The sequence below is a fragment of the Eurypyga helias genome, unplaced genomic scaffold, assembly GCF_000690775.1.
Source record: "Eurypyga helias isolate BGI_N326 unplaced genomic scaffold, ASM69077v1 scaffold15222, whole genome shotgun sequence".
Lineage (NCBI taxonomy): Eukaryota > Metazoa > Chordata > Aves > Eurypygiformes > Eurypygidae > Eurypyga > Eurypyga helias.
The window spans coordinates 8,663-33,847 of NW_010236714.1; the positions used below are offsets into that span (position 1 = coordinate 8,663).

Consider the following 25,185-nt stretch of genomic DNA (forward strand, 5'->3'; position numbering starts at 1 on the left):
TTCAGCCCTGCAAGCAGACTGTAAGCCTGCACCAGGTTGTTATTACTCCCTAGGCAGATAATTTTCTAGGCCTGAAGGAAAGGAATGCTGGTCTGTTTAGGGACAGTGTTTTGTAAGCTGAGTTCTGTTTCATGATGCTGAGCCTGTTTTATTGAGTCAATTCGCATTGCTGTGCTTTAAAAAAAGTGTAGAAAAATTCTCTATAGTGGTTTAAAAAGACTTTTTTTTTGTTTATGGCGATGTACTGTGTTGTTTATTAAAAGATGAAGGTGATAAAAGATAATGTATTTTGCCATTTTAAAATGGTGATTAACCTTCACTTAACGAAGTGCATGTTGAATTCAGCTCAATGGAAAAACTATCCCAAAATGGAAAACAATTTTTACCAGCCCTGTCTATCTCAATGGATTATTTTTTTTCTTTTCTATGTCTAATTAAGATGGAGAATGTAACAGGAAATTTTTCTTTCTAATTCACAGTCCTTTCATGTCAGAACTCCTAGTATTAAGTTGACCTTTGTTGAACCTTCTCCAAGCTTGTCTACAAACCATGGTTTCTGGCAGAATCAAAATTACTTTCCCTTAAAATTCCTAGATTTATTTTCTTTTGTGGCTGTCATAATAATAAGCCTCCTTTCCAACTGAGGAATTGCTCTTCTGTTGTTTCTGGGTTCTTCCTTGTAAGTAGGAAGATCATGCTTATTCCAGATACATCCAGATACCAGCAGCATGTCAGGCTGGGCTGCAGAATGCAGGGAGATGAAAAAGAAACCAGGAGAGCATCAAGAGGAAAAATACAAAGGAAAGTACATTTGTAGAGAGGTGTGTGGTCAGGAGAAAAAGCAGGGAAGTAGAAGACCTAGTAAATTAGTAAATAATAGGGGAAGGGAGAAGAGAGTATGGTGATAGATGGTGAAGGAACAAGGAAAGCTGCAGGCAGGAGAACTTGTCTGCTGGGCAAAAAGACTTTGTTTTGTTTTCCTAAGACCAGGGGCTTAATTTCCAGTTTTGCTGAGATCTCACAGAGATATGAAAGGGGAGTGAAAGATATGTAGAAAGCCTGAGATAATCACAGAAGGTAAATGTATTAGTGCTCATATGTAGTCCAGCATAAATGCCCGCTTCAAATGCAAGAGAACACATACCTAGAGATTAAGAGGTCCTAAGAGAACTACGGTTGAGGAAGCCACACTGGGAGACCAAGAAAATGCTAAAAAATTATGTGCTGGTTTTAGTAGCATGCTTTCAACTGGGTGGAGGCATGTAAGAGTTTTTTGACAAATTGGTAGTGGAGTGGTATTTGGGATTTTAACCCAAATGATTTTGGGTTAATAATAAGTAAAATCAATAGATTTTAACCTCGATAGGGAAAACAGCATTCATAGAAGTTTGTGTGAATTGTGATAGATTTGGATCTTTAACTCTTTAACATGGTAAATGTATTTTTTAGGAGGGGTTTGTTTTTTGGGGTATTTACAATACTCCGGCCCTAGATGTAGCTTTTTTTATATTCAGCTGCAGCAACTACTTATTTTAATCACATCTAATCTTGGAAACCCATCTATCTACAGAGGGTTGGGTATTTGTTTCATAATACTTAATTCTTCTATAATTATATATAACAGGCTGTGTTCCTGTGTTTACCAATGGCTTTGGGGCATGGTGGGAAGAAACTCATGGTAAAGGGATAATTCGTGACTTCTTGTGTACAAACTTCTTAAGCTGCTTTATCTGTTTTAATCCAAAGGCAGCTCTTAGAACTGAAGTCTAATCCGAGAGATGTGTTGATGCAAATGATTAGCATGCCAAAAAGAGCCACATGTGTGAAAAAGGATAAAAAAAGTAGGCCTCAAGATGGATTTTGTTTTACAGTAGCTGCTTAAGTATGTAAACTTGGTCTTATTAAAAACGAATGAGAAAATCTCTGTATACCGTTCGATAATCATAAATGGTTTTGTGCTGTTCTTTCTTTCCAGATTTGAACATGGAATTCAACCCATCGGATCATCCACGGGCCAGTACAATATTTCTCAGTAAATCACAAACAGATGGTAGGTTACTGAATTTATTACAATATTTGCTATTACACTCACCTTGAAACGCTTTGTTAAAATGCGTGTGATAGTCCTTTAATATATAATTCCCTTCCCCAAAAAAGAGGCTTTTATAGGCATTGTGTTGGAGTTGAAACAAGTCACACCTTTGGTTAATTGTTTTCTCGGACCACTGGTAGAAGTTACAGGGTTGAGTCCTGTCATGTCCTGGAATTGTAATTTCTGAGTAGTTGTTGTATCAGAACTACAAATATGGATAAAGCTTAATATAATTATATTGAAAAAATATTTCCCTTAAATCCAAAATTTTATGTGTAACTGTTTGTTGTTTTTTTAAACTCTGAACATTAGGCCAAACTTCTGGGAAATGTCTAGGGAGTATTTTCTTGAGAAAATGATGGTTTAAATTAGGTAAGACAGTCCAGAGTTTCTTCCAATATAGCTGATGCTGTAAATAAGCTCAGTACTAGATTTCAGTAACAGTGGAACCCCCATCCCACCCAAACATTCTCTCTTTTTCTCTCATTATGGATTTGATATAATCACATATTTCTCTGGAGTATTTTTTTTTTTTTTTTTATTCATAGACAAAACGGTCCCTCTGGAATTACATGTTAAGCAAGCCTCTTGACAGAGTTAGTAGAATAGAAGCCATTTATTCTGGCTCTTTCATTCCCTACTGGACGTGTATGACATGTTGTTTTATAAGTGGATGGATAATCGATGCAAAACACATTATTTTCTACCAAGACTTTCAAAGCAGTTTCTACATTGTAATTCTGACTCTTCAGTATGAATTCTTTGTCCTCCTTTCTGCTGCTTATAAATAGCATTTTTGATTTACATAGTAAATTGCAGTGTCAAACACATCACTTCAAAAATAATGTAGTTTTAACTTACTGTATATTTTTTGCTAATTTTTGAGCATGACTAGAACAAAGAGGATATACATTTAGGCCCTAAATGAAGAGTTGATTATGTGAGTACCTCTTTTGCCCTTCAGATTGTCCTTCTGAATTCAGCCCTCGTTTTGTCAATGCCTTATTATGTGGTTTTGGGTGTGATTTACCATTCTAATCTAGTTTGGTAGTCTGTAAAATAAATATGATAATATTGCCATAGTACACTGTATTATGAAGATTGGTGTCTATTTCATAGTGGTTTTATAGTATTTTGAAAACGTATAATCCCATACAGATGCTACATGTTTCTAGTTACAGCTTGTTGACAAAAAGGACAAAAAAAAAAATCCCAACAACTAAAATTTTGGCCAGATGTGATGATTATTCTTTTAATTATTAATTACAGTATGTAGTCAATTGTAAGCATTTTTTTAAATTACAACATACACCCATGCTGGAGTTGATCTGTGAAACTTTGTTCTAGTTTAAGTAATATGAAGAGCATTTGTCAGTGAGAACAATAAGCTTAGTGAAACATAGAAATGTTATCAACAGGAGTGTAAGATCTGTTTAGCTATCCTTGATCACAGTTGAAAAAAATCTAAAGTTTTTCTTGCATGTACAACAGAAAAAGGATTCTGCAAACATTTATCTGCCGATGTACTCCCAAGAACCATCTGTTCTGGTGGGGCAGGTCACAGTAGTAAGCATTTTGCTTGGCTGTAATTTGGGCCTGTTGTGGAAGCAAGTGAGCTGTAAGACTTCTTAAACTATTCAAGGATGTTGCCTGACACCAAAGTGCAATAAAATGCTTGTTGAGGGGAAAATAAAAGGGTTCTTTAGACTGCATAGGGTTGTAGTCTGACAGCCTGCGGTGGAGCCTAGGGGACCCCCAAGACTCCTTCAGTCAGTGTAGAAGGTGGAGAGGTGAGCTGGCAATGTTGAAAGCACCAAACTTGGGCATGTAACTACCTCTCTCCATTACTTGTATATTGTTGGGCTGGCAAACCTTCCTGTTGACTGTAAGTGAAAATATTTTCTGTAGACAAGAACTGCAGACGTTCAGAATATACATATTGGAGACCTGAGGGTCATCAGGACTCAAGGTTTCATCCAGGACCTGGCTGTGACTCTTGAGCATTCACCACGTGTTTCTACAGCAGGAAAAAGCCATGTCCATATCTACATGATCGTGACTTGGCAATCTTACCTTCAGGCAGTTCCACGTTTGGCTTTCTAGTAGCACTGTACTCTTTTAGCCTCACTGGTAATCTTGTAGTACTGACCTTGCCTAGGAGCTGTGCTTGGGCTGCTTGTGACCAACACATGAATGAAGAGCAACAAGCTGACTACCCCAAATATGATAAGACAGGACGTGGCATCTCTGGGTATTATGTGGTCTGAATTTACCATTGTTCTGTGAAGCTTGGATGCCATGCTAAGCATCTGACATCTGTCCTGTCCCTCTTACACGGTAGCCTGAATGCATCCTTCATTACCTGAGAGTTCAGTGAATCTGCAGAGAAGTTGAAGACACAATAAATATTAATTTGATTTCTAACTTAAGTACCTTTTCCAAATGTTTCCAACTCTTTGTGGGAATTTTCTAGTTGCTGAATTTTACATGAGTATTCTCCCTGTTTGGGAAGCTAGTAAAAAATACCACTTTTTATGTCTTCTGTGAGTGCTTTATGCAAGTTCTCCCTTGTTTGCAGAGTTTGGGCTGGAAGCAGAATGGTTTAGGTGACTGAAGAGACATGCACTGTTTAGTGTGTGGTTGTGATAAAGCCAAGGTTTCCAAACCTTAGCACTCCAGTAACGTAACTTCCGTTCCTTATAGTAGCAAGAGGGCAACAGTTGCTACTTCAGGGTTCTAGTAGTGGTCTTTCCTGTAAGTGGGTTACAGCTGTCCACCTCTCCTAACTTACATTAGGCTTTACACATTCAGTGTGCTGGCTAAATTTTGCAGTATCAGTGCAACAGTGGGCTTCAAAGAGAACTCTGAGATTGTATTTATACAGTGGATAGAAGTGAAGCAAGCTGCACTTACTCTTCAGTGTAAACTTGGACTAGTCTCCTGTCTTGGATAAAAGAAGAAGAAATGATACACAAACTTCCTGAAATGTGAGACGTTGTTGTAATCCTCAAGGATTTTGCCTTTGATCCTGCTATGATTATCACTAAGATAGTCTATACAAGTTGCACAAAGGAAGTTTATTACAGCTCAATGAAAAATACGTACATACACACACACGTATATGTGCACGTGTGTGTGTATTTCCTCAGTCCCTTTTATTTCAGGATATTACATTTTCCTACTATTGCAAAAGTTCAACAGTTGAAAGGGCCAGCAGTAATAGGAACAGGTCACTGACCTTAAAATGGGGAAAATGAAAACAATTTGGCAGCATCAGTCTCCTCTTGAAGAGTTCCATTCCACCTGTGAAGTTTTAAAATGTTAGAAAGCAAGAAGTTCAGTGCTTTAAACTGACTCTAAGTCTGTTCAGCTTCATTTCTTCAAAACCCCATGCAGGAAAGCCAAAAGCCTGGGGTTGCAGTCAGGAGTTTGTGCTACAGAATGACGGCTGGCTGCCATGCTGCGGTCTGGTCTGCTGAGGACCATACCGTGCTGTGTGACAGTGCAAAGCATCTTCAACTGAAGCCAGGTGTCAGAATTACCTCCTTACAGTCATTTTAGCTTGGCAGAAGTGTCCTGGTGCAATAATTGTCTTTCCCTTGTTTAAAGGGAAAGGGTTGCGATGACAAAAGAGAGCGGTTATGACAGTGGGTTTCTGCTCTGCCCGATTACCTGTTGGCATATGCTCTGGGAAGGGTTGAACCTTAGGCTGGGGCAGAGAGGGCCAGAAGCACAAAAGCAAAGCTGCGTTCTTACAGTCCTCCATCAGAGAATCCAGGCTTGCTGAATTTTTGTTATACGGGAAAAATAAGGGAAAGGAGGCCAGCGTGGCGCTTAGAAGAGTGTGCAGCACAAGCAGTGCTTGAGCAGGAAGAAGTGAGGGGTGTGTATAAATACATTAATATATTCTTCTGGAGAGTGGAAATAGCAAATGGGAATGAGCAGTGAGTGATGCTTCATCTTGCTTTGGCAAACAGATGACTGTACTTTCATGGTGAATTGTATAACAATGGATACAAGGGAAATACAAAAGAAAAGAACTAAGGTAGGGGGAAGAAGGGTGATTAAAATGGAATTTGGAGTGCATGTGCAGGCTGTTTCTGGGATTTTGTCCATATATGGTATAATTGTTTGTGATTAAAACACTGTTAAATACTTAACTGTCTTCAAAATTTTGCAGTTAATAGGTGTTAATTCTCAGTTATGATGTGCTCTATGAGGTTTACATGCAGCTTACCAGAATTGTTTACTGCCTGTATGTTGCAGTATGCAATACTAGACAAATACTTTGGCTATTCTTAGAAGTGAATCTCTACCATCATTTTGTTGTTCCCCTTCAGATAAGTTATGTCCCTTGCTGGTGATAAATGCAGTGTGTGGAACTTAAGCGCAGTGCAGTGTTTTAGCAGGATTTCAAGCAGTTTAACTATTTACTAGACGATCAGAATTTTTCTGCCGTTCCTGTTTTATTTTGTTTCTTATGCAATGTCCGTAATTGTGGATCTGAGCATGTACTAAGTGACATGGCTAACATCTGTCATGTGTGATTCTCCTTTCTGCTCCCTGGGAGGAAAATTATGTAAGGATTTAAAAAAGTTTTTTTTCTTATTTTCATTTTGTGTCTGCATCGAACACAGTTATTTCACAGTATTCACACATACAGCCTTGTTTATGTGAGATTGCTTGCTTATAAAATATCACAAATAATGGCTTCTCATCCAACAGGGAATGGACAGGCTATCCCACCATTATGAACACTCTTATTTTGCTAAGTGCATTGGGTTGCATAGCTTTCAAGTCATGGTGCACCAAAGTGCATTTAATCACCTATAGCATGAAACCATCATTATTTTAATCCCGCGGTTTGATTTATGTGTTAGTTGCCTCCAGACTTGTATCCTAAATGCTGTGGTTTTTTCACTGGAACAGAGCTCCACATGCTCTCTATGGGGTGAGTTAATTGGGAAGGTGCTTTAAAAAAAATTAAATAGAGTATATTTAATCCACTGTAATAAGGATTTGCCTGACAATTAAAGCTCTAAACATCTATCTCCCTTGTTGTTGCTGTTTACTTTCTGAATGTTTTGGCTAATTGTGGCTTTGACTTGCAACCCTTGCTTGTGGTGACGGGTTCATGCTCACCAAAATAATATATTTTCATTGTTATATCTGACATGAGTAATGGTGTCAGGCTTGCACCTGATCATTAGAGAAGGCAGTGCTATAATGCATATGGTTTCACAGCTCCTCTATGGGAGTTAGTGCACAGGAAGCTATGGTGAGAATTTGCTAACTCCGTGGTGTAGCTATTGAGGTGCTTTCATACCTGCAAGGTAGTGCAGGCCACTTTACAGCAGGGTAACTTGCACGAAGGCACTGGGGGCTCAGGAGTACCAACACAGAGAACTGGTGAAGGATGGCTAATCCATTGCTAACTTGGCCTGTAGCTTACTGCATATTAACCTTCCCATGCGGACCAGCACCTGGTGAAGTACCCAAATGGATGAGAATTGTAATCCCTCATCACGCTAGTGGGTGTAAATGCATTTATGCATACAGATATATGTTCCCTTTGTGTTTGCTTTATAAATATACTTGGTTAGTGCGAAAGCAGTTATAATGTTGCACATAGCTAGCCTCCTGTTCTTTTTATTATAAATGGTGTATAAGAAGTTTAATCGGGAAAAATAGTCATGTAATATTTCTATCATATTTTGTGTTTTTGCAGTGAGAGAAAAACGCAAGAGTCTCTATATAAACCACGTAAGTGAAAATGCCTCGCTACGCAGCTTTCTCCTTGTTGTCTGTATTATACAGTAAATAAGAGTTACCACACGTGATTTCCATATTGGTGAGAGGGTGCTGATGCTTGAAATGTCTGTTCTGCATCAGGATCCAGAAGTACAGGTCTCAGCTGTTGAGTTAGTGGAATAGATCTGTTGGTTTGAAGACAGTATCATACTCCCAACCAGTGTACGTAGGTCACTGGTACCTGGGACAAAGAGCTGCACACATTAGTATGACTTTTAATAGCATTACAAGAACTCTCAAAACTTTGGATTACATTTGTATGCAAGTTTGCTTTGGCAGAGAGCTGCAGCATTTGATATTTACACAGAAGTTCTGAAGTGCCTGACCAGTGTTGATGCAATGTAAATGTGGATTGACATGTGGTACATGCTGCATGGAAAGATGGAGTTTTGTTACGCTTGTGTACCCTGGGTATTTTTCGGTTCAGTTCGTTGGAATCAAATTCTCGTTGAAGCTGAGAGCAAGTCCCCTGCAGCCTGCTTTGGGAACGGGACCAGGCTCTTTGCCCCAGTTAGTATTGTTTGTACCACTGAAGCACCTGGAACCGGTGTGGTTCCCATGATGTTAAACCTTGTGCTGAAATGTCTGGAGTCACGCCTCAGTAAAACTGAGGAGGGAAAGAATTAATGGTCTCCCAAATGGTATTTGCCTTTAGGGTGAAGTTTTTCTATCTGGAAATACAGGCAATCATCCCATGAATCATTTGAAGCCAGTGCATCTGCTGAAAGAAGCAGATGTGGTTTATAGCTTCTGCATCCCTGTGTGCTGGGGCGAATGTTTGTGCAGCTTCAGGTAAACTGGATTGGAGCGTGAATGCAGGTGGATTCAGCACCAGTGAAAGCTACAATGGATCTGCTCCTCAATGTCATTCACTTCATGGCTTCCACTCGCAGAAAGGGTGGGAGTGAGGGGGGTGGGAAGGCAGGACTGCTTCATTCCTTGGCACAACTGGTTTGTGCTGAGGGTTTCTGGGACTACTGCCTGGCTTCAAAAGCAAGCTGAGATTTTCAGTTTACTAAGAGTTAAGATTTTGAGAAGTCATGAGATACTGTGAGGCTTATAAGAGCCTTAAAGTCGGCCCCATCAGGTTAGCAGATACTCTCAGTGCTTCTCACCTTCTATTCCCCTGTCAAACATTTCCATTATTTACAGTGAGGGTGGTTTGCAGATATGCTGTTACAAATTCACTTGTAAAGCTAATGAACTGGGTTCCTGTCAAATTAATAATGTGTGCTCCGTAACTTCCGTCATGCTTTTTAGCCTTAAACTTGGAAGTTTCAATGCAATTAAAAAAAAAAAAAAAAAAGACTCTGCAAAGGAATGTACTGAGTTTCTTTGACACCCCACCTTGTGTCACGGATGACATCCTCATGTGTCCTCAGTCGTTCCATGTCACGTGAAAGCTGTGTTCTGCGTTAGGCAGAGTGCGGGAGGATCAAATAAGGATCGCTCTTACAAATGCTGCTGGAAGCACACTGTTGCAAACCCTGGTATAAAGTATTTTTAGGCAATGCTGGGCTTGTTGCAGAGAAGGGGAGGGTGGTCATATCACTGAGAAGCTGTGATGTTGGGAGCTCAGTGTAGCAGTTGATACCCTCTTCCTAATACCTCTTCCTAATTTTTTTTTTTCCAAGTATCATTCAAAACATCGGCTAAGGTTGTTGCAATGTGAACATCCCCCAGTAGTCTGCTTTACTGCTACCTTAAGTCTGACTTCTTTGTATTTACAAAGTACTTCTAAATTGCAGAGCTAAAGATAACTTTTATGAAGTGAAGTCCTTACCATGGCTTTCTCTGTGTGTGCCCTTCTAAGTCAGTTAAGATTTTTAGTCAGTGCATGTACATAAGCTGTGTTTTCAAATGTGACCTGTGATATTGAAGTTGTTACTTCAGCAGACCTGTGAGCATTCATTCAGTACCGCTGAATTACTCAGTCTGCTAAAGCTGACGCACAAACTGGTCGGTTTTTAGGTGGTTGCTGTGGCCTTCAACTGGGAACTGTGTTTGGGTTTGTGGAGTGCAGGGAGCCATCCTAATTTTCCCAGACCATCTTGTTTGAAGACATTTGAGGAAATAGTTAAATTTAACAATTGCATGTGGCAAATTATGGATAGTATTTACATCATAAGCAAATTCATGATAAACCCTGTTGTTTTCCACCATTTTTCAGTGTGTGCTAAGTGCATTTGTAGCAGGAGCTATTGCTACTCATCTGTTTCCTTGTTGATGTGAAGTTCTGGGTCCCCCTCTCTGCTCTGGAGGAAACAAGCCAGAGGACATAAATTTTGGAGTGTTGTTCTGTCTTTCTTTTACAACTCCTCACCATAATGCAGCACTCTTCTCTTTCTTGTGGTTTTTACATAATGTAATCTTTTTTTTCTTTCGTAAGTCTTTTATACTTATTCTTCTTTTGTGATAAACAACCAAGATAAGCAACAAATTTTTTTTAATCCTTTTGTGCACTATCTTATTGGTTATTTTGCAGGACAGTTGAACATTTATCAAATGATTAGAGTGGCCGGCTAGCAAGCGAATATCTAGAAATGTTGTGCTGTCTCTTCTTTAACTGCTTGCCTAGTTCTGTGTAGTAATAGTTGAGAACAGTAGTTTATACAGTTTCAAAATGTTATGTGTGAAAAAATTAATGAATTAATACTGGCTTGTTTTCATTTGAAATAAATACACTTTGTCAGTATGATAACACCACTGTTCTTTTCCTTTCTTGCTTGCTCTTCTTTGTAGAATATTTTAATTGGCTGAGTATTTTCCTTTCATCCCCAAATAGAAGTAGTGGGTTCCTGCTTTGATTTATTGCACTTTGTGAAGGGCTGGCAGTTGCCAAGTTTCAGATTCACCTTGTCAGTAGGTGTGATGGAAAAAGCCAGCAGCTGTTATTTTTTTGGGGTGGGGAATGCAAGGGGGAAGAAATGAAAGTGGGGGTGACAGGGTGCTGTGGAGAAGCTGTCATCTCTCAGCCTTCCCACGGAGCCCATGGAGACAGACAACACATTAGAGATGGTGCTGGATCCTTTGCATAACTTCCAGTATCCTTGTTGGTGCTGGAACTTACCTACCTACAGTGTACCTGGTGTGTTTGCTTTCTTCCAGCCTATTTTATTTTCTAAGTGCTTGCAGCAGACTCTGCTTCCCCTTCCCGTTGAAGTGGTGGTTGGTTTTTTGTTATGGTTTCAGTGCTGCTTCAGTGTGTCCTTGTCTTTTCTTTTAATCTGCTTAGTCAAGCTGCTGAGGGTAGTCAGTGCAGACGGAGGTAGAGGCGTTTTCTTTTTCAGAGGAGAGATTGCATCAGTATCTCTGCCTGTACAAGGAAAGCAAACAGGAAGGCATGTTTTATGTTGTTTTGGGCAGGTGGGTGGAGAAAAAGTGAATTTTTTATTATTGTTTGCAGTAGCTAGTGCTTTGTACTGAGTGACTATTTTTTGCAGGGGAAAGGAGCAGTGACGGGGAGGGAGAAGTTGTTTTCTGCCTCAATTTTTTTCTAGAAATTTTCCTTTTCAGACAAGACGAAAATGCTCTGTTTGCCAAAGTACTTTTTCTTCCTGACAAGATACGCTCTTAAAGTTGAATCTGTGTTTGAGCAGTGATACCTAGTAAAAATAAGGGATATTTTTTGCATATTGGAATATTTTGGAAGGAAGATAAAGGGAAGTAATATCTCTGTTGCTTTTTTCTATTATTCTGGAGCTTCATCAGCCTCTGTCAACAGCTTGCTTTCAGCATTGTCTTATTTAGGGATCTGAACATGACTTCCCCTGTTTGCTACCTGGCTACTTGATGTTCAAGTGCCAGCAGACTAATACTGTTCTTAAAATTCCAAGTAGAAAAAGTAACATCTGTGTGTAGACCTAAATTTTTCATCGTCCTGAGGAAAAGTTCCTGGGCATCATTCATGTCAGAACCCCAGTCCCTGTAAGTGACCAGGTTGTGATTCACGTCAGGAGACGCTTCTTCCCAGCGACAGCCTTGCTGGTGGGGACTGGCAGAGAACGGGAGGGGTCCTTTGCTATACGTGGTGTGGCACAAGCAATTACTGTGAGCCTTTTTGCATGCTTGAAATACTGTATGGCGTTTGCTCCTGCGTAGCTTCCAAGTTTTCATGTCGGATCGGATTAAGAGGCTGGTTTGCTTCCCTCTTGTAAAACTACTGGGCACATGACTAGTAATCAAACACTTTCAGCAAGTGATTATGAAAGGAAATACGGAATTGGAAAATACATGCTGAAATTGGAACATAGTCTCATGGATTAAACTACTCTTCAAAAATGCAAAGCACAACATGAAATCTGAAATGTTTTTAAGTGGACTGCCTGAGGCTGGCTGTTGTAAAGGTTTATAATTCCTGTCCAAATTCCTTAAGATATTTTAATTAACGGTCCTTACTCAGAGAGAAGAACAAGGTAAACTGGAAGATAGATTAGAGGCTTCTCAGGTGCTCTTGAAGCTCTCCTAGAGATTAAGTAATCTGGTCTTTGCTCCTCTCCATTACAAGATCACAAAAACAGGTCCAGAGGGGAGGCCTTTGTATGCCATCTGGCTCATCTAGCAGATTCCCTGTAGTGATGCCATTCCTAACAGTTGCTGTTTAAGATGCTTTTTCAGGCTTCCAGTAAGTTAGAATTAAGAAGTTTTCTTTAATGGCTTACCTAAATTTACTGTTTGAAATGTTTTTTCCTAGTATCTTTCAGCCCCTTGCTTCTTTTCCTGTCCTCTAGGGTGAAGAATTTTACCTCTTCTATCAGCCTCGAGGCAATAAGTTACATGAAGGGTCAAACTTTTGTAGGGGGAGGAACAAAAGCAAACTTTTAAGGTAGAATGACAGCATGCAAGAGAGTTCTACAAGGTTGCTATGTAATGTGTGCTGGGAGCCTAGTAAAGTCCCTCTGGTCAACACTAGCAATTATACATGATGTAAATATAAGGCTTTGAGCTGCTTTTAGTGTTCAAAGAAATATTTAATCTTTTCAGGTTTGTAAAACAAGGTGCTTTATCAGTGGTTAAGTAGAGCCTGTGTGTGCTGCGGAAGAGTTTACAAGTGGCTGCTGAGCCCTGCAAGAGCTCCGCTGTACTCTGACATACCTTTCTGTTGTTGACATGCGTAAGGACAAGCTTTGAGAGCAAAAAAACTTGCAAGAACAGATCTAGTCTAAGGCATCAGTTTTGGACACTATCAAACACTGGTGAGACTAACTGAGGACAAAGTTGAATCGTGATACAGACTGATGAGGGACAGTGGGTATTGCTGAAGTCGTTGGACTGGATCTTTTTTGTAATGTAGGTGTTGACAGAGAAAGGTAAACAGACAATGGTGGTGTTTCCTGGAGCTTTGGTTCAGGTGACTATACCCATATCTAGCCAATAAATACAGACAATTGTGCTGTAGTGTCAAATTATGCAAAACGAAAATAAATGCAGAGCTTTGCAGAGCTGTGGAGAGAATTGTGTTGCATGGCTTGCTTGATTTTGGAAACACTTTGTTGACCTGTAAAATCATGTTTCTTCTGTGAAAAATGTTGTCAGAACTAAGTCATGTCCTGAAGCGATAGATCTCCAAGATAGGAACTTTTCCAAGTCAGAAGCAGTCCGGGTATTTTTTCTTGCTTTTGTAATTTGGCTTCGTGTGTACTTTTACAAGCCAGTTTTCCCTGTTAGCATTTTGGCCAGCCTCTACTGCCTGGGAGCTAATGGGCATGTCTCCACAGATGAGTGCAACCAGGCCTCAATTTTTCCATGGGGGGGGAAATAATATTTAATAGAACCTTTTAAAGTCATGCAGTAACTTACACCTCGTTTGATGGAAGAAGAGACAGTACTATCATTATTTAGACAGAAGCTGCAAATTATCTTTTGATGGACAAGTGCAAAAGAACACTGAAAAAGGCTGAAGCTGCTCTGCCAAATGGGGAGTTGGCTGGCTGAAGGCCAGCTCTGGTACAAAAGCTGTATAGCTTCATTAGGGAAGTGATGTGCCCTAATGAACAAATCCTGCTGAGCACCAGGGCAGAGTGCCATACTAGTGTTGCTGAAGAGCTTCCAGGACAGAGCTGGCTGGTACCCCTTCTGGTCACTTCGGAGTGTGAGTTTTGGTCAGTATGCACCCGTCTGTTAGCTGTTTCTACTCAGAAACACCCTGAAATGACTCTTTTAACAAAAGTCAAAGTAACACTTCCCCTTTCCCCACAAATTTAGGTTTAATTCTGAGTGATGCTAAAATAAAGGCTGAGAGAAATTAATCCTTTCGTGTATTCTTATTGTGAAGTAGTTAGAAATTTGTGATGCCTTTCATAGCAGGTACATAGAAGCAGCTCTGCAGAGCTTATATGATTTTGATGGCAAGCTAAGCCATTCTATTTCTGATAAGATGTATTTTATGTAAACTTCAAGTAAATCCTATTGTTCAAACATCTTGGAACAAATGGGATCTGGAAAGATGGAAAGTTTCAGGATGAAGCTTGGAGAAAAAGAAAGCAGTGGTATTTCCTCCGTGCTAGTTATGCAAGAGGGAAAAACTGCTGGTTTTAAGAGTTGGAAACACCTGACATTAATGGAAATACATGGAATCTTGATCTCTTGGAGCTTGTTCTGTAACACGTGAAAAAGCTTAGCAAGTTATAAAGCAAATTTTTTTTTCCTGTTACACATCTTTTCCTGTAAAGAAAGAAATTCCATAAAACAGGTGTTCATTGTAACCTACAATGTCAGCATTTCTTAATGACAGTTGGTTCAGAATTCATCTCAAGAGGTTGTTTGGTCTTGTTTCTTGCTTAATAGCAGAATCCTGAATCTGAGCCGTTCCCAGCATATGTTTGTTTTACCTTTTCTTTACAACTTTCAGCGATGGAGATTCTGTCACTGCTCAAGTCACTCAAGCTATCCTTGCTATTAGAAAAAGGTGGCGGCCTGGTTGTTGGGGAATTGTTTTTGCCATCACCTCATCTCACACCTTCATGTGCAGTCTTAATTTTCCCTAGTTTAAGCTTGGTCTTCCCAAGTATAAGCTTGGTCTTTATCCCATCCACAATGGTCACAGAGAACAATGTTTTCTTCTTTGCAACTCCCTCCAACATAACTTAAGGCCATTATTGTTGGTTTGTTCCTGGAGAAAAACTCAAGTGTTTCAGCTTCTCCTTCTATATCACATTTTTCAAACCTCTGATTAATTTTGCTGCTTTCTCCTTCTGACTCTCTGAAATCAATTCATCTTTCTTGAAATAGAGTGGTCAAAACTGGACATAAAATTCCATATGAGCAGAGTGGAAGGGTGCTCTGCCCTGCTGTATACTTGATAACTCTATAAATCCTATATGACGTTTTCCTTTTTTTGTTTGTTTTGGTTTTGTTTGGTTTTGTTTTTTATAAGAGAGTCCTCTGCAAGTTAAAGTCAGCTGCAAATTGAGTAAAAAATACCTTGATTCTGTTACCAAAGTTATTGCTTGATATTTTACATTGGGTAGGCCAGACCTCTGTAGAATGTCTCTTACTTTAACCTTCCAATTTGGAAGTCATCCCTGGGTAACCAGAATGTAGTTTTCCAAGTAGTTTTTACCTCCTGAGTTTTCCTTGGTTTGCCCTTGGGGAATGTTATGCAAGATGAAGTCAGAAGTGTTGCTGAAGTTGAGAAACATGACATCTGCTGAACAGGGTACAAAAATATTACTACTGCAAGTTAAAGTACATATAGTGAATCCCATGTCAGTGAGGTGCTTTTAATTTGTAAATATTTGTAATAGCAGAGGTTGTCAACACTCTACATGTGTCCTCTGTTCGCTGTCATGTTCGCGTATGAAGATTTACAAAAGGAGCTATACCAGGCCTTTCTTTCCCCCATGCCATCCTTAATGGTGGGACAGAACCTGAGAAGGATTCCATTAACATTAGAGGATTTAACTAACTTCTTCAAAGCCTCTATATTCTTTCCCATGTCTTCTGACTTTTGTCACTTAATACCTCTCTGACTTGTCTATATGGAAGTTTTTTGTGGTCAACCGCGATGGATTTGAAATGTGAAGGCATTAAGTTCCTGTGCAATTTTGGGTGTGGAGGTATCCCATTGAAATGGACACAGAAGGGGGTTTCTCTATGGGATAGTGCCGAATACTGTGGTGATACTCAGTGACCTCTTTTTGCCGTTGCAAGAATGGAGAAGGTTCCTGTGCAGTGTTTTATGGAGGCTCATAGAAGCCTCTTTGACTTGACTGTGGGACTTCAGATGTCTTCCAGCTTAGTCAAGCTACAGTATGGAACTGACGGTGTTTTCCAGTAATTTGGAAATGGCAGAAAATTGTTACCTGGCATACCATATGTCTGCAGTTGGACGCCAGAGTAGAATCTGGGAATGTTGATCTACTGATAGGTTAGTTATTCACATGGCACAGATGTGTATATATACCCCAGATAATAAGTTTCCACTTGGCACCGTTCTTCATCCTGGCAGAGGTACCCCTGCCTGCCAGGCTGCTGCGAACAGAAAGCAAGGCATGAGACACCACATATTTTTCCGAAGTGTGAAAAGTTATAAGCCTAACAAAGTGTGATGTGGGCTGAAAAATCATGGAGAGTTCTGTGATGTGGTAGTTTCAGGAATAAGGTGTGTGGCTGTAATTATTGACATGTGTCAAACGTTAGAGTGCTGTTTACATAAAAAAATTTAAATCTGATAATGGTGTTGCTACAGAGTTGTTTTCTGTTCTTCAGTTGTGCTTGCCTTGAATGAATCCTGTCCATTTATCTTAAATTTTATCTAAGCCTTTAAAACATGTTGACACTTAGAATGTAGACTTAAAACTTTCCATGTGTGGGTGTTTTGTTTGGTTTTTTTTTTAATGATGCTGAAGTGTCTGTACCTCTCCCTTTCTTCCAGCCACTAAACAATTTCATTTTCATCTGGTTTTAAGTTGCTCTGCCTTTATCTTGCCTGTGGAAGGTACTCAACAGACTAATATAGAAATTTGAACTCAATTGTGGTAGAAAAAGCTATAAATTACCAGGCCCCTAGTAATTCTCTCTGTATACAACAATGCCAGATAATGCATTGTATGGCATTAATGCTTCCAGTGCTTCTAAATTTTCTGTTTGTTGCCTTGCTTAACAGATAATAGCTTGGAAGGTAGATGGGTTCTGAGCTTCCAAAGTATTAGGAAATACCTTTCCAAACTCCTGGAGAATTTTTGAGAGGGGATAATTTTCATTTTCTTGCTACATTTCCAAGAAAAGCGGTTTAGCATACGATTTTATTGGTCAGGTGAGGGACCTTGATAGGATTTGTTGATGAGATTTCAGATCATTAGAACATAATGTTTCTATAATTATAACAGCTTCAGATTTTTTTGTTGTTGTTTTCAATTAACAGAAGACTTTGAATGCTATTTCACTCATAGCTGTGAAAAATAGATGACTCAGATGCATGTAGGCTTTACCAGGAGTCAGTCTGTTCTGTATCTAATGAATGCTGCTAAGAAGTCTGCTGCCCATGGAAAATGAAGCGTTAGTGAGATGAAGGGGTCTGGCACTTGTAATAGTAGCTGTTTTGGAAATTAGGCGGGGGAAGGCGTACTGAAGTAGGAGTCACAGAACTGTAGCCTAGATCCTCAGTTGCTCTGAACTGGTAAATGCCTGTGGATTCCACTAATGGCACTGACACTGGTCCCTCAACTGAAACACTGGAACACCATTCATTGTAAGACAAATGAAAATTTCCATGTGGATGCGCCAACTGAATTTTAAACCTATTCTTTTGTAAGTTAAAGGTGTAATTTGACTGGTCTTAACTTTCCTGACACAGGTTCTTGGTCAAGTTATTCGCTAGTGTAGATAGAATAAGCAGTGATGAAATCAGAGACCAATAATGACTGTGATAGCTATTAGCTGGTATGATGAAACTATCCCCCTTAGACTGGTGGAGTGCGGCTGCCTTAAACAGCTGCAGGAGAAGCCCTCTCAACAAAAATCTTCAGAAATAAGCAGGGTTGTCAAATGTCATTTTGTGGCTGAGTTTTCCAATATTTTTGCTATGGTAGTGCAGAAATAGTATTGAAATCTGTGGAAAAATTTATGTTAAGAGCTGTTTCTTTTTTATTTGCATATCCACTTTCTCTTACTTTGATCAATTTTATTCCTGATTAATAACAATCTATTATTGATGAATTAATTTTTCTGAATCTTCCCTATTAATTTTTAGAGGTTTTAATAGCTTTGCTGTAAAGACTTCTTTCCTCTACTTCATTTTTTAGGGTTTGTTCGGTTGGGTTTTTTTTTAATTCTATTTGTTTTTCCAGGCATGGTTTTGTATCTGTTTCTAAATAAATCTTCATTGTTAACATGATTTCTTTTTCACTTTTCCACTTACTCTTTTGGACTGTGGACAGAAACAGGTTTTGTTCATATTTGCTTTCCAAATGTATGTATGTAGTTGAGTAATTCTGCACAAAAATGCTTGCATGGTTTTGGGAAAGGACAGAGGGGAGACTGGGACTTGAAAGCATTAGTCAAGGCTCAGGCAGGGATTGTTGTGACTTTTACCCTGGTAATTATTTCTGAACTTTCTGAACTGCTTCAAAACATGATCACATTACTGTGTGCATCACTGGGAGACACAGAGAAATTTGTTCTTTTCTAAATTCTTGCATCTCCTCAGAAAGTTGTTTTAGTATTACATAATTGCCATTGTTCTTTTGTATGTTTTTCATAGCATCCTCCTGGGCAGTTGAGAAGGAAGTACAGTTCCTGCTCCACTATTTTCCTGGATGACAGCACAGTCAGTCAACCAAACCTCAAGTATACCATCAAATGGTGGGTTTTATAATTTATTTTTTTACTAGAACCTACATTATGTATATGTGTACACATAGTTCTGAGTCATTACTAGACAAGCTTCTTAGTTTTTGAAATAGTGAATTTTTTTTAATCCAGTCATGCTCCAGAAACAGTGAATAGGATGAGCAAAGGGTATTAGTCTGACTTTAGGTCCATGCAGAATCAAACTCCCAGTACTGCATATCTCACCACAACTACATTCTAGCAGCTGAAATCCTTGTGCTTCAGCATTCAACTGGATACTTGCTTTGGATGAGTTCTCAAAACTTGCTTGGATAATTGTTTATCCAGAGTTTAGGAATTACCTGAAATCTCCTGAAATCAATGAGCTTTTTTTCTGTTCATGAGAAAATACTCATTTGCTAAGCTTTCCTTCCAGTTTTCTGGTTGAAATAGAAATTAATTGCCTCCAGATTCATGTCCTCATTGAGTACAAGGACACTGGTACTTTATTGCGCAGCAGTAGGGAGCTCTCTATGTGGTGCACACACAGGCTTACCCCTGGTTGACATCTCAGATGATCATTTCAGGTTTCACTGGTGCCTTTTTACATTTGGAGAGAAATGCTTATACTTACAGTGCATTGTTCTTTACATTTTGTATGGTAAGGAGGAAAATGAGAGAACAAATGCATGGGCATGCTATGCTGTTTGTTTATTACGATGGCTGATGGATTCTGAATTGTTTGTAGCATGGTTACCTTGGTGTACTCAAATGCAAAGTTAATTATGTCTGTGCTATGAAGACTGAAAAGTACATAAGAGACAAATATATTCAAACTAACACATCCAAAGGAATTTTTACTGTTGGTGGTCACTAAAACATGTTCTTAATTTTTCTGTTTAAGAAAAAAGAGGGGAGTGGAGAACGGATTTTTTTTTTTTTTTTTTCCCTGCTGGAGTCTTGTATTCTTCTGCTCTAAAATCCTTTGCATGCAGGTTTTTTAACTGCAGCCTTTTGGGGTAGGGGGTCTGGTCCCTTTTAGCATTGGAACTGAGACTGCCGGTGGATGGAAGAGGTGGGTCCAGTTGGCTGGAGCAGCCAAGAAGCATTTTCAGTGGGCATCGGTGGCCAGCAGCAGCCTTGTGAAAGGGGAGACAGAGAGACAAGCTGAGGGGAAGCGCAATGGTGAGGTTTGGGAGAAGCCCGGGCTGCGTGGCAGGGGCAGAGCTGTAGGGAGGAGAGGCCCACGCTAGGCTGGAAGCACGGGCGCTGGGTCCAGGCGGGAGCAATGCTGCAGGGCTGGGGCCAGGCTGCCAGGGAGGGAAGGGTTGGAGGCTGCAAGGGGTCAGAGGGTTTGAAAAGGGGTTATGCGGGGTGAGAAACTGGACTCTGGAACATGAGGCCTCTGTGTCAGGAGTCTTTCCTCCTCTTCACTCATGTCTGGCTGCACATTTAACAGATTTAAGGGTGGGACAGTTGCAGGATTGTTGTTTTTGTGGTACAGCTTCATTTCTTGGTCCCATCCTGGCAATCTCTACAGATAAATGACTGTTGCATGTAGGTAAATCTATGAGGCATGTATTTTGTCTGGCTTTTTTATTTCTTTTGAGTTGTGTTATGCACTGTGTTTAAAATATTAGTGCATGTACTGAAAAACTGCAGCATCCGTGAGGTGGCCAGCGTAGGGTGATGGAGAGCTTCATAAACTGCTTTCCTGCACACAGATTGCTACCTGAACCAGTGCATGAAAAGCAGAATGAAACTTGGATCTATTACAGTTCCGAAAGACTTTCAGATTCGGGTTTCTAAATAGTAAATATTTTCTAAATTTGATTTGACATTTTGTTACAAAAGCAACCATATGGGTACCAGGCAGGGTTCTGCATGTAGATTATTGCATCTGCTTCTCTAAGGTGAACTGGAGCTGCAAGTGTGTTCCTAGGGACATAATTTAAAGTTAAATTTTAAGGCTAATTCATTTTGTGAATAGCTTTCAGTCAAATTAAATTCATTCATAAATGTCTCTTCTATGTTCAGTGAGGACTGTGTCCTTTAAATATCCATGGTAACACAGTACTCAATTCCTCAAATATGTATCTGTAGAAAAATAATTAAATTTAAAAAGCATTTATGATCTTAAAACTTTTAATACAACCAGGTAAAAGCTATAATGCTCGTACAAAGCTAGTAAAATATACTTACTTTCAATTAAGAAAGAATATTTTCCACTACATGGCTGTTCAAAAAGAAAAAAAAAAACCAAAACCAACAAAGCAACCAAACTTGAAATAATTTTATTCCCCTCTACTAATGGGGATGCTCCAGCATACTGTTTTGCTAACATGCACGAGGTCAGTTTCCATGTAAAAAATCTGGAATAAAATTACAAAGCAACCAATTGACTCTTTAAAAAGGCCTTTTATGGAAAAGAGAAGGGGGGGAATTTTGCGTCAGCATAAGGCATAAGCATCTTAGAGTGAATCACTGATAAGACAAATTGTCAACAAATAGAATCGGTGAACTCCCTCCTCCTTCCCCTTTAGCTTTGTCTGGGTTTTATGCTGCTGGAACAAGGAGGGAGGGTGCTGGTTCTGCTTTATCCTTCAGTAAAGCTCTGTCATGATGAGTAAAGCCTGTGTCCTTCAATCAAGTTGGAGTTGTGAGTTGGAAACTAGAGAATAACCATGAGAAGCCATGTCTTCATTTTATTCAGTCTCAAATGTGAATGCCATCAGTTCATACATAATTAAAATCTTAGCTTTCTGTGAACATAAGGACACTTTTTGTGTCTGTGCAGAATATAAACAGAGGTACTTTGGTTTGTGGTTGCACAGGAAACGCATAATGCAGTTAAGTTATTCGTGGAGTTCTCTTTCCTAAGTTTAAATAAGTAACTTGATGCCATAAAACTGTAGGAGCCTGGTATTTCAGTCTGGTATGCAAGTAACTACATAGAAAGACAGCCAAAAGTTAATGGATTTAAATATAAAACCATAAGATGACAGTGATTAAAACATTTCATGTTAGCTTGGCAGCATTAGCAAACAATAAAAGAATGTCCAATGCCTGTGATGCTTTGTCTTCCGCCTTGGTAGTCAGGAGGATTTTTATCATTGACTTCAGTGGAGTAGGGCATGAAATGGAAGGTATATGCAACTTGGCATGTGGAATATGAGTATTTTTGTAAGGTACTTCATTACTAGTGAAAAGGAGAGTGCTGAAGAAATACTATAAATTGTCTGTTTGCAGCAGTTTTCCTGGTATCGGAGAGTGAACAGAATAAAATAGGCCGTTGAGCATAGTTTTTGTCATGCATTGTGCTAGGTTTTAAATTTGCATATTAATATGACAAATCATATAATTTGACAGTCCTGAGATATTAACTCTGTGTTTTTCTTTACAGTGTAGCTCTTGCAATATATTACCACATCAAAAACAGGTATGTGAATAATGAAATCTTATACTAAAGATATCTTTAGTCAAAACAAATGAGCTGCCCAAACTCTAAAAATCCATGATCTTTCTTTCAAAATGTTTTTAGGTAATAGTTTTCTTTTTTTTTTTTTTCCCATGCTAAAAATGAAAACCTTAATATTTTAGGTTTTTTATATATATTATTTTGCTTAAAAAAAAAAAAGAGGATTAAATACCATAAAAATCTGAAAGTACATTTCAGCATTGAAAAAACTTCGATGATTCAGTGTTTGGTTTTGTGGGCACTTTTGCATTGCTGTGTATGTTGGAATTACGTATAGAGAAATTGAAATAGTGTCTTTCAGATTTATTTTTTTAGGTACGCCTTTGTAAATTTAACTGTGTACATCAGTGATCAGTGGATGCTAATGGATTTTGAAATAAAAACCATTAATTATACAGTAAAAGTAACATTATGAATAAATATAATTCAAGATGTCTCTGTAACAAAGCAGGTCCTGGCTTATTCCTTCGGGTGCATTATGTTTTAGATCTCTGCTCAGTCAAGATGATTGAAATTGAATAGAAAATTCAATTTTCTAAAAAGTAACTTGGCACATAAATTAGCTTTCTTCGTGTTGAATTGTGCTTTTGTATCTTAAGTTCCCTGTCCTCATGATATGTCACGGTATCATTAAAAAATACTTCCTGACATTTCTAAGGAGAGATTGTATAAATACAACTTGGCTTAGATCTCGATCTAACAAGCCACTTAGATGTTTTTTCTTCTGGACTGTAAGAAGTCCAACTAGAACAAAAGAAATTACTCATAAGTTTAAAGTTAAGCTGGTACGTCATTCGGGACCATGTTTCAGGTCACTGGAACCCATCACACTTCTTGAAACAAGGCTGACATCTAAAGAGAAACCTTTGGAAGTGCACAAAGGCAGAAAGGCTTAGGGCTTGATCCCTGCTGAAAGCTTTTAGAAGACTTTCCAAGATGTCAGTGGGCCTTGGACTGAAACGTAGCAAGATTTAAAGCAAAAGTTGGAGTGAAATCTTTTCACAAACCTTTAATCTCATTTCCCAGGTCATGCTTGGATTAATTGTTTATCCATCTGTGGTTCCTGTTTTTCCCCTGTTCCTCCATCATCCCTGGGTTAGTTTGGTTAACTAGTCAATTTTTACTATGCCTGACTAAATAATAGACATCTCAAAGATAAGCAGACTCTGAAGTTTTGTGGGAATAAGTTATTAAGTGCTCTGTTAAGTATCACATTACCTGAGTACAAGGCTCAGGAGAATGGGGCTCATTAGGGATGTCAGAGGGTGAGAAGCTTAAGTAAGAGCTCACAGTCAGAGCAGGAGGCATCCAGAGCCGAAGTACACCAAACTCACTTCATGCCAATTGCCATGGAGCCAATTTCTGTCAGCAGTAAAATATGTCTTTTGCGGTCTTACAGAACTTGATGCAGATTTGATCTACAACTAGTAAGAGAGGCTACACCTTTATAAAATAGTGTCCCATGTCATTGTCTTGAAAAGCGTGTTATCTTCTTGAGAAAGTTGCTGTCTGTTCTTCTGCTTTGGGGATGGAGAAGTGATTTGTTCAGGAAAAACCGGTTGCTGCTTCTCCCTCCTGAAGCTGCATGGGGCAGGGAGATGTGTTGTGAACACATACTCTGCTGCACTTGGGACAAAGGTCTCTGGAATGAAGGATGTGAGGTGGCTGTTCTGTCTTGGGTTGTTCCTGACGTAGAAATGGAGGGACAATGTGATAACAGCGTTCGGTTGTACTTGCTGCCAGAACAACAATAGCCAAACGTATGTTCTGTTTCCTGCCATTATAGGTGAAAAGGAAGTTGTTGACGTATGTGGTAGATTTTGGTTTGTTATGGGGGTGGGGAGTAAGAAACCACTGTAACTCTTATATAGAACTAAGGTTGGTTTTTGTCAGAAAATGAGTCAAGCACCTGCTTTGCCAGAGAAGAATTTTTTATACAATATTTATTTGTTCCTTTTATCCTGCACAGTAGGCTTAAAACTAAATTACTTCCCAATATTTCAAACCCTTGCCAATCACAGTTTTTTGAGAAACTTCACATGAAATAGAATATTCCTTCATGTGTTCCCCACATCACATTGAATTGTAGATTTATAGTTATCACTCCTTCTTTTCCCAGTGTCTCCTACCATGGTTATATTGCATGACTTTTTTGCAGCTTTTGATGTGCTTAGCTATTCAACGAGTGGTAAAAGACTACACCTATCTTATTTTCAAGGTATTGGTGAATTTTCTAAATCAATAAATAAAATAAACCCCAACAAAATAAACATGAAAAATCCTTTGTTCAGTTAGTACGTGGTTCATTTTTGAAAGGTAATGGTGTGAATTTGTTAATGAAGATGAAAATGTATCAAGTTTTTTTGGTGTGTGTGTGTGCAATAGAGTTTTTGGGGGCAATCAAATGTGCCTTCATAGCATGCTACAGCATGAAGAACTAAAATATGAAATTCTTCTTCTCTTATTGTCAAGGGCCACAGTTTACTGTAGCACATCAGTGACTGCAGTGGGACTACTGCATTAAGATACCAGCTTTCTTAAGTAGGGGTAAAAGAGTCTGGCCTAAAATCCTTGCTCATTAGAAATTTTCTAGTAATTATCTCAGTCTGCTTTTTTGTTTTAATTTATATGCTCCTTTTAAAAACAAAACCAAAGCCCCCCAAAAAACCCAAAACAAAATCCACCTGTTATTTCCAGTGTTCGCAGGCTTTATATCAGAAAAACGTCACCTTCAGCTGCTGAGGTTTAAATGCTAGCTGCTAATAAGTACATTTTTTAGACTTGAATCCACTGTAAAACTCGTGTTTGCATGCTCAGAGACACGTGCTGTTGTGTAAAGATAGAAAACATATTCAGTGATTCTCTTAAGGACTCTGTGACCGGAGTACCAGGGATGCTATAAATAAAGATGGGATTGTAGTAAGTAGGTCGCATGCCCAGAAAGTGTCCAGTTCGAACTGGTACTGTTAGACCACTTGCTTGTGTGATTGTTAGTGTTCCTGCCAAGATTACACACAGCAAAAATCTTATATTG

At 39.0% G+C, this 25,185-nt stretch overlaps 1 protein-coding gene across 2 annotated transcripts in view; it reads left to right on the forward strand.

The window, feature by feature from the left end:
* Positions 1-1,981: 1,981 nt before the first annotated feature.
* LOC104506293 (cyclin-Y) overlaps positions 1,982-25,185 on the forward strand; it is a 49,343-nt gene continuing 26,139 nt past the window's right edge. The window contains exons 1-6 of one of the 2 annotated variants that reach the window (XM_010147196.1): positions 1,984-2,050; positions 7,821-7,855; positions 9,848-9,862; positions 12,310-12,318; positions 18,606-18,706; positions 22,077-22,112. In XM_010147196.1, coding sequence (XP_010145498.1) covers positions 1,984-2,050; positions 7,821-7,855; positions 9,848-9,862; positions 12,310-12,318; positions 18,606-18,706; positions 22,077-22,112 — 263 coding nt within the window. Of the gene's footprint in view, positions 2,051-7,820; positions 7,856-9,847; positions 9,863-12,309; positions 12,319-18,605; positions 18,707-22,076; positions 22,113-25,185 lie in introns of both variants that reach the window. The other variant, XM_010147195.1, reaches the window with a different exon arrangement.